The sequence below is a fragment of the Dryobates pubescens genome, chromosome Z, assembly GCF_014839835.1.
Source record: "Dryobates pubescens isolate bDryPub1 chromosome Z, bDryPub1.pri, whole genome shotgun sequence".
In the NCBI taxonomy this organism is placed as follows: domain Eukaryota; kingdom Metazoa; phylum Chordata; class Aves; order Piciformes; family Picidae; genus Dryobates; species Dryobates pubescens.
This window is the reverse complement of record NC_071657.1, coordinates 113,763,963-113,778,047: the sequence shown is the minus strand read 5'-3', so window position 1 is coordinate 113,778,047 and position 14,085 is coordinate 113,763,963. Positions and strand designations below refer to the sequence as shown.

The 14,085-nt window shown below is 42.0% G+C and overlaps 1 protein-coding gene across 2 annotated transcripts in view; it reads left to right on the top strand.

The window, feature by feature from the left end:
- Window positions 1-14,085, top strand: part of CAMK1D (calcium/calmodulin dependent protein kinase ID) — a 235,208-nt gene that overhangs the window by 177,767 nt on the left and 43,356 nt on the right. For both annotated transcript variants that reach the window (XM_054178014.1, XM_009900264.2), the window contains exon 4: window positions 13,040-13,178. In XM_054178014.1, the coding sequence (XP_054033989.1) occupies window positions 13,040-13,178 (139 nt within the window). The remainder of the gene's footprint in view (window positions 1-13,039; window positions 13,179-14,085) is intronic.

Below are 14,085 nucleotides of genomic sequence, written 5' to 3'. Positions count from 1 at the left end.
ACCCATGGAGGTGCCGGGGACAGCATCTCCTTGAGGATCTCATCCCATGGTAGTTGAAGCGCAGAAGTCGCATGAGCCTTGGTGCTTCACATGACCAATTTATGGGTGCTTCGGAGAATATAAGGAATTAGGACTAGATGGTCTCTTCTCCTTCCCCTTCCCCTTCCCCTTCCCCTTCCCCTTCCCCTTCCCCTTCCCCTTCCCCTTCCCCTTCCCCTTCCCCTTCCCCTTCCCCTTCCCCTTCCCCTTCCCCTTCCCCTTCCCCTTCCCCTTCCCCTTCCCCTTCCCCTTCCCCTTCCCCTCCCCCTCCCCCTTCCCCTTCCCCTTCCCCTCCCCCTTCCCCTTCCCCTTCCCCTCCTCTCCACTTCCCTCCCTTCCCCTTCCCCTTCCCCTCCTCTCCACTTCCCTCCCTTCCCCTTCCCAAATGCCTCCTTTGTATATAATAAATCTTCCCTTGATGCCGTGAGAGAACATCTGTGCTGTCTGTCCACCCTCCAGCCAAACCACAATAAATCAGTGGGTCCTCCTGGTCTCTGCTGTGCCTAATCTGAGCAAAGGGTCCAGCTTGGAGATTAGCTGCTGCTAATGGGAGAAGGCAGCTGGTGATCTGCAAATAAACATGAATGTAAACATAGAGTTGTGAGTGCTGCTCTTGACCTCTCAGCAATCCACACACAGCATCATGAATCACATCCACTCACAGGATTCATGCGTGGGGCTGGAAAAGAATGTGTAGTGTGAAAAGTTGCAACTAATAGGGTAGGTGGGAAGAAAGTCTCATGTGGGATATTGTAAGGTGTGCTCAGCATTACAGATTGCCCTGGGGCTGAAGCAGGGGGATTTGTGGCAGTGTGTTTGCCATAAACTGCTTTTAAGAGCTATGATCTGCTCGTGCTTGCTGCTCGTCCTCACTCACTATGTCCAGTGTCCACTGTCCCTCTTTAGAGATGACTCTAAAGAAATTAATCAACTTACATACCATCCTGAGGTTTCCAAATTCAATAGCTATTCCTCCTGGTTCTTTCAGTGACATTGCAAGTGCCCTAGCAGCTCCAGTTGGAACTGAATTTACTGACTATTGCACTAAACAGTCATGTAAGATTTATTTAGCTGAGACTGCACCCAAACTGTAAGAATGCAGTTTGGTGTTTCTCTCCACTGCTGAAAATTGGAGAAATTCACTTCTCTGCTGTGGAGAATGGAGATAACTTGACTGAACATAAGATGTAGTAGACTGAGCAGGTGGTGTTCAGAAGACAGCAATGATGGGAAGCTCTGTATTCTACTTAGATTATATTTGATTCAGTATTGAAATACAGATACTTAGTACTGTTCCATATCCTGTCCAGGAGTGGCCAGATCATTATTGATGAAGATGTAAGTGAATCACAGAACGGCTTAGGTTGGAAGAAACTTCAGAGACCATCTAGTCCAACCTCCCGGTCAGAGGCAGGGACACCTCACACCTAGGCTTGGCTGCTCAAGGCCTCATCCAACCTGACCTTAAACATCCCCAGGGAGGAGGCATCCATAACCTCCCTGGCCGGCCTATTCCAGAGTCATGCCACCCTCATACTGAAGAACTTCTTCCTAAGATCCAGTCTAAATCAGCTCACTCAGCTTCAAACCATTCCCCCTTCTCCTATTGCTAGACACCCTTAAGAAACGTCCCTCTCCAGCCTTCCTATAGGATCCCTTCAGGTATTGGAAGGCAGCTCTAAAGTCCTCCAGAATCTCCTCTAGGCTAAACAACGACCACCTTGCTCAGCCTATCCTCATAGCAGAGGTGTTCCAGCCCTTGGATCATCTTTGTGGCCCTCCTCTGGACTTGCTCCAACAGCTCTGTGTCCTTTCTATGATGGGGACACCAGAAGGTATGTAACTTAACAATCTGAGTGTCCAAATGGAGAACTGGAAATGAGCACCACTGTACATGCACTCAGCTTCTAGTTAGGTCTTCACAGAGGTTGCAAAAGTAGCTGTTAAATATGATTATTTTTTTTTTTTTTGAGAGAGGAATGTCAGCTAGAAGCAGGACAAATTGAAGTCACCAAAACCTAAAAAGAGTAAGGTTGCTTTAATATAGCTAAAGATGCTGCAGTCAGTGTTGAAAGGAATCCAATCACAGGACATCAGAAGAGAACCTCAGTGTAGTTAGTCAGTGTGTGTAAGTAAGCCCTGGACAAAGCAGACAAGGGATTAGTGGTATCTTCTAAGTCAAGTCTGGCTATGCTGCTAAACAATAGTGTTTTGTTCGTCCAGGAGCTATGGATCTGAGGCAAAAATTGTACAGTCTATGTTTTGTCTGGGGTCATTTTCATAATGGCTTTAAAATCTATGAATCTGTCATATTTGATTTTAAGTGAATGAGTTAAAAGACTCCCATAATGTAAGTATGCACATCAAAACCAAAGCTGAGTCAATCATTCAATAATTAATTCAGTGAGCACAAACATAAGAACATGAGCACCATTTTATTGGGTCATTCCAATGATTCATCTGCTTTAGGTTTGCCTCACAGATGACAAATGCTTTTGTCTTAAATCCACCACCTGCTAATTCCATTAGGTCCCACATTTGTCATCTGTGGTGTGAAATAATTCTATTTCCCTTTTCTATGCTCCATCCTTCTCAAGATTTAGTAGAGCATTCTCATATCTGCTCTGTCATCTCTTTTCTTTCTAAATGTGATACCTCTTTTCATGGAGAAGCTCTGGTCCTGCTTGCTTTTCTTGCTCTTCACTTTCCTAAGTTTGATGACAAAGCATCTTCAGGACTCTTTTCCATAAAGGTCATCAAGGTAGTATATCATAGTATCAGTCAGGGTTGGAAGGGACCACAAGGATCATCTAGTTCCAATCCCCCTGCCATGGGCAGGGACACCCCACACTAGATCAGGCTGGCCAGAGCCTCATCCAGCCTGGTCTTCATATGACTGAATGAACACAGACTTGAACACAGAACTCACACCCATAGCAGCATCACACCCTAGAAGTGCCTCTTCACTTGCATTGGTTGAAGGAGATGAGGGTGGTAGTACTCATATAGGTGTTTATTCTGTAGACTTGCAAGATTGGGTCTGATGAACTTTTGTCAAAATTTTTGAAGGTGTGAGTGTACCATGGGTGTTTAGGGGGACAAATTATTTTCTTCATTTCACTCAGCTTTCTCCCAGACCTTCTGCTTGCTCTTTCATGGCCACAGAGCATTTCAAGGAATTGTCTTTAATAGCTCCAACATTTATTTCCTGATTTTTATATACATTGTATATACTGTGTATTGACCTAAAATGGGTTTTCCCCTTGTATTTGATTCAATTACTTGCTGCTTCTTAAGAAATTCTTCATTATAATCATCTAGGATTTGATGGGTTTCTTCATCCATTCTCTGGAAGTTTCTTCACACTTTTTCATAAATTGAAGAGCATATTAATTATTCTTTAAATGTATATGTAGCTATTATAACAGCTTGATAAAACAATGTATCTATATCATTCCGAGTTAAGTTAGTCTATTTGGGTTTAATATTTAGTTCCCAATGTATTGTTTCTACTAACTGCTAGGCAAGTTGATTTGTGAAACAGCATGTCTTGACCAGCTGGCTGGTTTTGGTATAAAATAAATTTTCCTTGGCTGTGTTTGTCTAGACCAGGGGGACAACTCAAAGTTGTACACCATACAAAAAAGCTTTTCAAAAGAGTGGATTTTATATGAGATACAGGTGATCTGTGTCTTCAACGCTCTTTCTGCATTGAGGCAAATATCTCAACATCAGCTATTTCCATGGTGATATCTGCCTGCAAACTTACTTGTGAGGAAGCATGTGGAAATCAGATTCAGAAAAAGGAGTATACACACAAAAGCAAGTTTCCAACATTGAGAGAAAAGCTGGGCTATTTAAGCTCCAGCTCAGAGCAACTTTCCTTTTTCTGTGGTCTTTTTTTAATACTTAGAATAAAGTCTAGTGTTGTATTCATCTTCTATTTCATATTGTTTAATATACATTGTGTAATTTATGATATCCATTTTCAGTTACAATGGTTCTCATTATTTTTAGGTCTGTTCTTTCTAGTCAATGCTGGCAGGACATTGAGGTTGGTTTCCACTGGAAAACAAGCTAGAAGAAAAACAAACAAATCTATTAGTGCTGAAACCTGACCTACTTTTAAATTGCTGTCAGGTGAGGAATCTCCTCCAGATTTTAACTGTCCACTTATTTTATGGAGAGCTGGAGGAATATGACAGCATTTAGAAAATACATTGTTCCAGGCCTCAGATACTGGAAAAAGTATTTTGATTGGTGGTTTGTCAACAGAGCTCTACTTTTCTGTTTTCTATAAGCAAAATGGAAAAGGTTGAGGCAAAAAAAATCACACACATACACACATCTTGCACAATGAGCAAGAGTAATCGGGCCAACTGATTTACTGACATCTCACATAAGGAAATTAATAAATTATGGAGTAATTGCTTCTTTAAAAATAAAGATCTGAGTTATTTAGTGCATACTGTGTATATTTTAATGGCTTTTTAAAAGTGCTGGTTATTTTCATAGTGAAACTTGTGGTTCACCTGTGGTGAAACACTGTACATATCAAACTGTTGCCTGATATGGTGGGCACCAGTGAAAGTCATCATTGCTGAGCTTCAGCTTTGCTTTTTAATTTAATGCAAAACCATGAAGAAAACTAGGGAATAGCCAACATATATCACAGAATCATAGAATATTTTGGGTTGGAAGGGATCTTTAGAGGTGAACTAGTTCAACCCTGCCTTCAGTGAGCAGGGACATCTTCAACTAAATCAGGTGATTCAGAGCCCCATTCAACCTGACCTGGAATACTTTCAGCAGTGTGGCATCTACCACCTTTCTGGGCACCCTGTGCCAGTGTTCAACCACCCTCCACAGGTTATTTTTAAAATTACAAAAAAGCACACTTGAGTGTGCTCAAGCTGCTAATGCTAGATGATTTCTTGGCTGTTCTGGAGGTGCCAATAAAATTGTAAGAAGTCAGAAGAGCGGCAAAAAAGGTATGCCCACCTTCTGCCTTTCATGATATATGTAGACAGCAGCAGAGCACTAGAGATGTAGCATTTTGCTGCAGTATTTCCTTGGGATTTGATTGTGTGGTGGAGTTACCAGTGCAGGTTGCTTTACTACAAATACATACCTTATTAGTAGTGATGGCAACACTGGGCAAAGGTTGCTGTAGCTTGCAGGTCTTAGGTCTCCTCCATGCACTGATTTCTGTGGGGACAAGCGTAGATGGAGGCTAGTGGGCTGCTGGCTTTTGAAGGGCTATCATAAGCTGTCAGTCAGTAAGGCTTAGTCACAAGAAACTTAAAAACCTGAGGTCCTGTTGTCATTTGGTTGCTATTAGTGCTGTCACACTTCTAACAACTGATGAAACCAGAGAAAAATTCGAAAACAATGTTGAATATTTCAATATGGAGTAAAATGTTGAATAAAACAAGGCAGCATTGACCTAAAAAAAATTAATCGTGGATCTCAAACAAACTCCACAGCAGGGATTCTCTGAAGGAAAATTTTGTATCCAAAGATTTTAAGTGCCAAACTACATTACATCCATGACCTGAGCTTCCCAGAGACTTAGCAGTCTTGTCCCAGTGGAAACAGAATTATGTTCAAAGCACAACTACAGCTGCTCAGCAAATGTCATATGAAACTTCTATTGCAAGGAAGAATTTGTTTTAGTTTGCTTAGTTTGGTTCTGAGACATGACCACACCATTTTCCCCCAAACATTCCAAACGAAGCCTTCAGGGTGGGGGGCAGCCCTCTGGTGCAGGCACCATCACAACACTCATGAAAGGATGAGAAGCCATTGGTCTTCCAGAATAAATGCATAAATCCCTTGCATCGAGCAGCACTATCCTTCTCTACCACACCTGCCCCCCGTATTCTAGAAAAATAAGCCAAAATCAATCCTGCATCCTTTCTTCGGTAGCCTTAGAGCATATATTTATGTTATCATCAGATTTTAAGGTGGGTGATATAAAGCTGAAGTGATTTAAAATGTTATTTGCAATAACAAGGAAAGTCCTTGCCTTGTTCAAACTGCATGTTTTATGATGTGCTGCAAATGAGAAAGCTGATGCAGTTCTCTAGATGTATACTGAATAAGGCAAGTCTCTGCAGGACATAGAGAATTTCAACAGCAATATCTGTCACTGCGTGGTTAACACCATAGATTACTGGCACAAGGACAATTTTAATCACATATTTATATTTGCTAGAGGTCAGGCTGAATAATCATAGTGTTCCTCTCTGGGTCTAAAATCTATTAATCTGTTTACTCATTTTCTTTTTATGTGTTACCTCCTTTGAACAATGAGACCAGGGCAGCCAATTTCTTTTTCCTTTCGCACAGCAAGCTGGCCAGGTTTGCTTTCTGATTCTCATGCATTTTCACAATGCAGAGGAAGCTTAAAGCCAAACAGAAAAACTCCACACTAAAAACAAAATAAAAATTTTAAATGGAAATATTTGTATTAATAAGAATTCCTTCGTTAGAGAAAAGTAATAAACCCAGGACTTCCCAGGAATGGTCCCTTCAGTCTTCCTTATCTCACCTCACACTTCCAGCCTCACACCCCAGCAGCTGAGTTACGAGCTTTTACTGATTTATATTGCAGGACACTGTGAATGTGTAACTCCTGCTCCATAAGCTGTTCACAGTTGTAGGGTATTGCTCATATTTAACTTATTTTTTTATATTGGCCTGGGATGCCTCCTGCTGCAAATTTATTCTCTTTAGGCACCCCTAATCTGCAGGTTTAAACAGTATTAGTGAATTTCTAGGGACAACTCTGCCTTTCCTTGTTGGTTCTGCTAACCCAAAGTGGTGATGCTTTGATGACTTGTCCGGGGGAGGCTGGATCATGACTTGAACAGCAGTGAAGCATTACATGAACTTCATATTCTTCTGGAGAGAAAAATGTACAAGCTCTGAGTAGCTTTGATGGGATTCTTTGCTTAAATCCACCACCAATGAGTTCATCAGTGAGACTTTTGATAAAAAGCAATTAAACTATCAAGGAGTAAACAACCCAGAATGGTTCCAGCCTGTACTCCAAAAGAGACAGAAAAGAAAAATATCAATGTTTAGCCAAATGGCAAGAAGTCAAAGTGATATTTCAAAGAACGTTATTTTTCAAGCTCCTAAAACAAGCAGAAAGGTTCCTACACTTGATAACTGTGGGGGATGCAGGGGTGAATGAATGAATGAGAGGATTTATCTGTACACACAGATGGTACCAGCAAGAGAACAAAAGGGGAACACGAATACATAAGTATCAATATATGACTAACATATTTTTAATTTCAGCATTTAGTTGTTCTGTTATTCATGTATTCTCTTACCTGAAGGCTAACATATGTAAGGATGTTCCCTACCAGCCAGGCCTGCTGTGGGGGTGGTCTGGCAGGTACCTGATAAAGTGGCCTGCAATATGTGAGTGCAGGTTTCACAGTGTTGGCAAAAACATCAGAAGTCCAGAGAGATTGGCTCTTGGTTTGTGTTTATGAGTTTAAGAGCCTTAAATTAGAAAGGAGTTTTTGTTTGGTGCTCATCTTCAGTCACAGTATCACAGTATCACCAAGGTTGGAAGAGACCTCAAAGATGACCGAGTCCAACCTGTCACCACAGACCTCATGACTAGACCATGACACTAAGTACCATGTCAAATCCCCTCTTGAACACCTCCAGGGACAGTGACTCCACCACCTCCCTGGGCAGCCCATTCCAATGATGAATGACTCTTTCCATGAAGAACTTTCTCCTCACCTCCAGCCTAAACTTCCCCTGGTGCAGCTTGAGACTGTCTCCTCTTGTTCTCGCTGCTGGTTGCAATCAAAACATTTCTTTGAAACTTTGCATGTTCTGCTTTCCTGGTGGTACTGCAAAGGAATTGGATGCTTCAGAAAAAGATTGATGACATCCTTTCTTCTTACCTGCAGTAGGGGCTGCTTTGTTCTTATCAGTTTGGCTCTTTCCTAATGAACTTGATGATGAAATGAGTTAATGTAAAGTAAAAGTGTGATTCCAATAGTGATTTTTTTTCCTGATCTCTCTCCTTTGCTTCTAAGGAGGATTGTGAGGGTATTCAGCCAACAGGCTGCACACACAGAGCCCAAAAAAGAGGTGGCTCATTCCTCTACACAAAACCATTGGAATTTTCAAAGTTTTTTGAAACATATGCTAAACTTAGACACGAGTGTGGCAGCCTGTGCTGGAGATTTGGATCCACATTAAACATCAAATTAGGAAGAAACAAGAGGAAAAATCCCCAAATACAGCCAGGAAAATAAAAGATTGAAAACATAACAATGAACACAAGTTATGTTTTTAACATCTGTCTTTCTTTCCTTGTTCATCTTCATTAGAACTGGGCAAGCTCTCTATAGCTGACCCCCAACCAGGGGACTGTAGGAGCTTATTGCAAACTCCAGCATTGGGCTAGATGCTCTGATAGACTTGCATCATTTGCGTGACTGATTTATGAAGTCTCCTTATTGGAACACTAGATCTGGAAGCATTTACCTCAGGAAACTCTGGAACCAGAGTGCAGTCTGAGTCTCCCCAGCAGAATTACAGAATTACAGTCAAGCTGGATCTACTGCCCCTCTGCAAACTGTGTTTTAAAGGCAATGAATCTTTCTTGTGTCAGAAAGTGTGGCCATCAGGACCTGGGAAGTGATCATCCCTCTGTACCTGACACTGGGCCCCTCACTGTAAGAAAAAGGTTGAGGTGCTGGAGCATTACCAAAGGGAAACAAGGGTGGGGAAGGGTCTAGAGAACAAGTCCTAAGAGGAGGGCTGAGGGAACTGGGGTTGTTTAGCCTAGAGAAAAGAAGGCTCAGGGGTGACCTTACTGCTCTCTACAAATACCTGAAAGGAGGTACCTGGGGGACAGTCTTTTATCCCAAGTAACAAGTGACAAGACAGGAGGAATTGGCCTCAGGTTGCATGAAGGGAGGTGTAGATTGCTCATTAGGAAACATATCTTCACCAAATGGGCTTTTGAGTACTAGAACAGGCTGCCCATGGAACTGGTTGTATCACTGTCTCTGAGATACTTAAAAAATCATGTAGATGTGGCTCTTAGGGACATGCTCTAGTGCTGGACTTGGCAGTGCTGGTTTAATAGTTGGACTTGATGATATTAAAGGCCTTTTCCAACCTGTATTATGACTCTGTGATTCTTAGTGGGGTAGGGCTTGTGAAAGAGAACATTGATATATGTCCTGAATGTTCCATCGGGTCAAGATGGAGAGCTTCTGTCTTTCTCTATTTTTCAATGAGAAATGGAAGTAATGTTATTCTGGACTTCTTCATGCTGGTGGTCGCTAATGTGTACTAAAGGCACATAACCTCAGGTAACATGTAATGCAAGTGTAAAGTATTCATATTTATGGAGAAGTTTGGTTTATTTTTCATTCTAGACTAAATGAATCTTCTGGACGTTGTTTTGAAATTGTTTCCTGTATTGCTGGGTTGAGGCAGGCCATATGCTGGGGTGACATGTGCGACGTGGGCAGCCAGTTCAGCTCCTTCTCCAGGTGCTGGACTTTCACAATGCTGCTTGTTGAACCAGGGAAGAGCCACTGTTCAGTGGCTGAGGAAGGACCAAGAGACGGACCTGCACACATTTCCAGCAGACATCCATGTCTTGCTGATTTTTGCCCAGCTGAGTCCCCAGAGAGGGCTAATGCTACTCTGAATCGCAGTGTGACTCCTGACCTGTTTCCAAGGTTAAATGTTCTTCAAGTAATTGCACTTGGCTACTCCTCCTTTGACTTTTTCTTTGCTGGGAACCAAGATTGAAATCAGCAGGGAAAAAAGGTTCCTTGTGCTATTGTTTGGGACAGTGTGTCCAGCTCCATGAGCCAGTGCCAGCTGCAAGACAGGAGCAGCCCTCTTCCACTAATGAGAAATCCCTCCTACCCTCTCCTTCTGGTCAGAAAACCTTGTCTTAAATTTCTTTAAGACAAAGACCTGATTTTACTCTTACTGCCTGCAGTTTCAACTCGTCTCCTGTGCAGAATTGCCATAGAGAGGGCAAAGGTGACACAGCCACTAAAAAATGAAAACCACCATCAACTAAACCCCCACCCACCCTAATCCCAGAATAATAAATCCTGGGGCAAACAAATTTCAGCAGTGCTTTGTGAGTGCCCATTTCTGCTCAGAGTAGGATGCCAAGTCCTGTCACGGCAAGTTTAGGTGACTGCGATCAAGACCAGCTTTAGACAAATAGGTCACGTTTCCACAGTGAGTTTAGCTCAGATCCTCTTCACAGCTGCCCTTGCTGGTTTCCTCCTGAAGCAGCATTGACTTACATCAGTACTGGGCCCATAGAGGCAGCAGCATTCCCAGTGACATTACAATTGAGGTAATACTCTCTGGGAGGAGAAAAGCCATATGGACATAAGCTCCATGTGGAAAGTAGCCATAGTCTTGGGTGCTGAGTTGCAGAGCATCCCTGGGAGGTGAATGCCAGCCATAACTCTTGCCCACAGCAGGGAGTCTCCATAGGTGAGTGCAAACATGTAAGGCCAGTTCCAGGTACCATAACACAATCACCATATGAATAAACAGGAGCATGGCTCCCTTGAATCTCAGTGTGTACCTGGGATGCTGTTGACACTGAATAACCAAATGGGTGCAAACTTACCAGCTGCTCCTCCTGAGTCATTGGATTAAGATCTGATTTGCAAAGCATCATTGAAGAGGCTGCAAATATTTTCCATGTGTTGAAAAATAATGATAAATAGATTGAGCCTGGGTACAGTTGATCCACTGGACTAAATATGACTAAGAAAAGCTTTTGATTAAAGAATGAGGCTTAAGGGGGATAGGGAGTGAACTGGCATGGAGGGAAATTTTATCACTTTAATGCAAAAGTCTTTGTGGAAGTATACTCTCTGCAAATGCAGCAAAGTGTGTGGTGCAACTCAGTACCTCCTAAAGGAGTCCATCTCTTGAATATAACCAAAGTAACTGTATGAAATTGCAGAACAGCGTTTTCATGGAGAAATCTGCTGTATTCAGCCATATTAATTACTGTGTGGGCTCAATTTTCAGGCCAATCAATCCATGGGAAACAAAAAGGCTGTAGGGGAAATATAAAAGACAGCTAATAGGAGCCAGATTCAATAAAACCACATTTGGTTTCAGTGAACAGTGAGGCAGAGGTGTGCCTGTTCGCCCTTGGCAAGGCATGCAGTGGGTCGGGCAGAGTATAAGGCTGAGAGGGGCTTGAAGTAACACTCTGTGTTACATGTATAAATATATACATATAAATATATAGATACATGCATACACACACACACACACACACACATATATATATATGAGAATTACAACTCTTACTGTGACAGACTGGGAAAGAACGGGTTTTAATTCAAGTTTTCCTGTGCCATATTCAGGGTGTCACTGCAGAGCAGGTTGTTTTTGATGGCACTTCTGCCACTTCATGCCTCCTTCCTCGCTGTGCCCTAAGTCACAGGCTCTCCAAAGTAGTACAGAATCTGGGACTTTTCTCTATCCCCTATCAACCCAGCACTGCTGCTCCAGCAAGCTGATGGTATAGGCAGTGGTCTCCTGGGTGGACTTCAGACCCTGGGAAAACTTCACCTTTGCTGCAGAATTTCAGTTTAATGCTAATATTTTAGCAAGCTATTTGGTTTGTAGCCTGGCACTTAATGGGAGGATTATCTAGTTGTTTGGGTTTTTTTGGTTCCAAGGTTGCTTTTCATTTTCAGAGTCAAATATGTTTGATTTAGCAGTAGCCTTCTCTCCCATTCAGGCTCCAAACTTCCCTAGGAAATGATTTCATGGAATTATTCAAGCAGATTATTTCTTGGAGTGGCTGAATTACCTAGTGCTCATATAATGGCAAGGTCTCTGCCCATATATATTTAATGACTCTAATAATTTATTATTTTCTTTTTATTAGGTTTGCTTTTGAAGAAAGTTTTACAGTGCTATTTATGATACATTAAGAGGTGCAACTTGCTGAAAAAAAAATCACATATATTTTATTTTTAAATAGGTTTTGCTTGTCAAAATAGAAATCTTTTCTTTACCCTATCAGGGCAAGTTTTTGCTCATAGTTTTATTATTTTAATTTGACATTTCTTTCCTCTTTTGTTTCCCCATGTGCTCCTCCAGGGAGTTTTAATGTGTCCATTCTTTATTTAAAATTGGGTTGAGAACATGTTATTTCTAACAGGGCAGAGGAAGAGTGTAATATAGAAAACATTAAATAGTGGGATGTCAAGGTTTTATTTTCTTTCCTCTTTGAGTTGTGGATTCTTTTCCCCATCTGTGTCGTCTGGTGATTAATTGCACTGATAAGCCACACTGCCTCATCAATAACTGTGCTACTGGTGCTGGGCAGAGGCCATGCACTGCCTAAAGGGTTTGTGGCTGCTGATAAATGAATGTGCAAGTACAGGGTGGGACCTTTGAGAGCATTTAAAGTTGCCAGAGGCACAGAGTCCTTCAATAAACTAACAATCTATAGGTACTGGCAGCAACTACTGTCTGCATTTCACTTGCCAGTGCAGAAAGGAGAATGGGACCATTCCTCCAGGGAGAAACCCATGCCTTCACTGGTGGAGTGAAAAGTGTAGGGGATCACACTAGTAGGGAGCCTTACAACCTCAGTGGGCCAGCACCAGCAAGAGTGGCAGATGCAATTCACTTGTACAAAGCTCCCTACAGAGAACATGGAAACATGTCTTCTCCCCTGACTCCTCCTGGGGCACAGTTGTGATTTCCCTCTGAAAGTTCTGGTGAGCCTGACCACTCTCTGATGTGTGATGGATTTTATTTTCCATTGTAAGATGATCAGCACTTGGACTACAGAAAAGTCAAAGCCAAATGCTCTGGATGTGTGGATGTGTGCTTATACCACCTGTGGCTAGTGCATGGCCTTGACCATCATTTAAGAAGATAGAAATCGGATTTCCAAGCATGTTCTCACACTTCTGCATCCTGTCCTGTTTTCTAGAGTGTCTGGGGGAGAGCTTTTTGACCGCATTGTTGAGAAAGGGTTCTACACTGAGAAGGATGCCAGCACCCTGATCCGGCAGGTCCTGGATGCTGTCTACTACCTGCACCGAATGGGCATCGTGCACAGGGACCTCAAGGTATGACTATGGCATGACTTGATCTTCTGGGCAGTGTTAATGAAGGTTGCGTAATTATAAGTCTAACAGTTTAAGTCCAGCCTCCACTGGGATTGGCTGTTTCAGTAAGGTTTTACCATAAGAGGGATGCTCTGAGGGCTCCATTTCCTACCATTGTAATTGGTTTTAACAAGGACTTTGCAATCAGTGCTGTTACAGGGGCAATTTTGCACATATGATGTGGAGAAATAGTCGTTCATTAAGATCCAAAATGTTCCATTAGGGCAGGATACTCATCTCAGCTGGAATGTGTTTACTGTATCTTGCAGAATTGCTGTGCTACATTTACTTCTACTTAATAACAATTACTAACAATGAATAGTGTGAGAAAGTTGAATGATTTCCTATCATGATCTTTGGAACAGTGTTTTTGGAGACACTATTAACAGCAAGGATTCTTCTAAGGAACATTGTATGCCAATGTGATTTTCAGATAATTTTCCTTTCAGCTGTAAAGTGTTATCACATCAAAAACTCTCAGCACAAGGTGAAAAAAACCAAACCCAAACATTATTACTGTCTTGTTTCCCTCCAATATCTTAAACTAGGATAAACAGAAAGGCTTGAATTTCATAACACACAGCTAACCTCCCCATCTTTAGTGTCTTCAATAATAGATCATCAGAAGACATTAGAAAAAGATACAAATGTCAAAAACCCCACTGTGGGTTCTCTTCCTGAGCTAGTTAATTCTACCAAAGCTTACTGTGGAAATGCAGAATTCAGTGAATTGCCTAACACGTCTGGTTATGTTTCGGAGGCGCGCTCCAAATAGGAGTTTCCTTGGGTGTTGATTCAAGGGCAATTCAACGAATTGTCACCATATGAAAAGAATGGAATTTGACTAAATGAATCATGTTATGTAAAG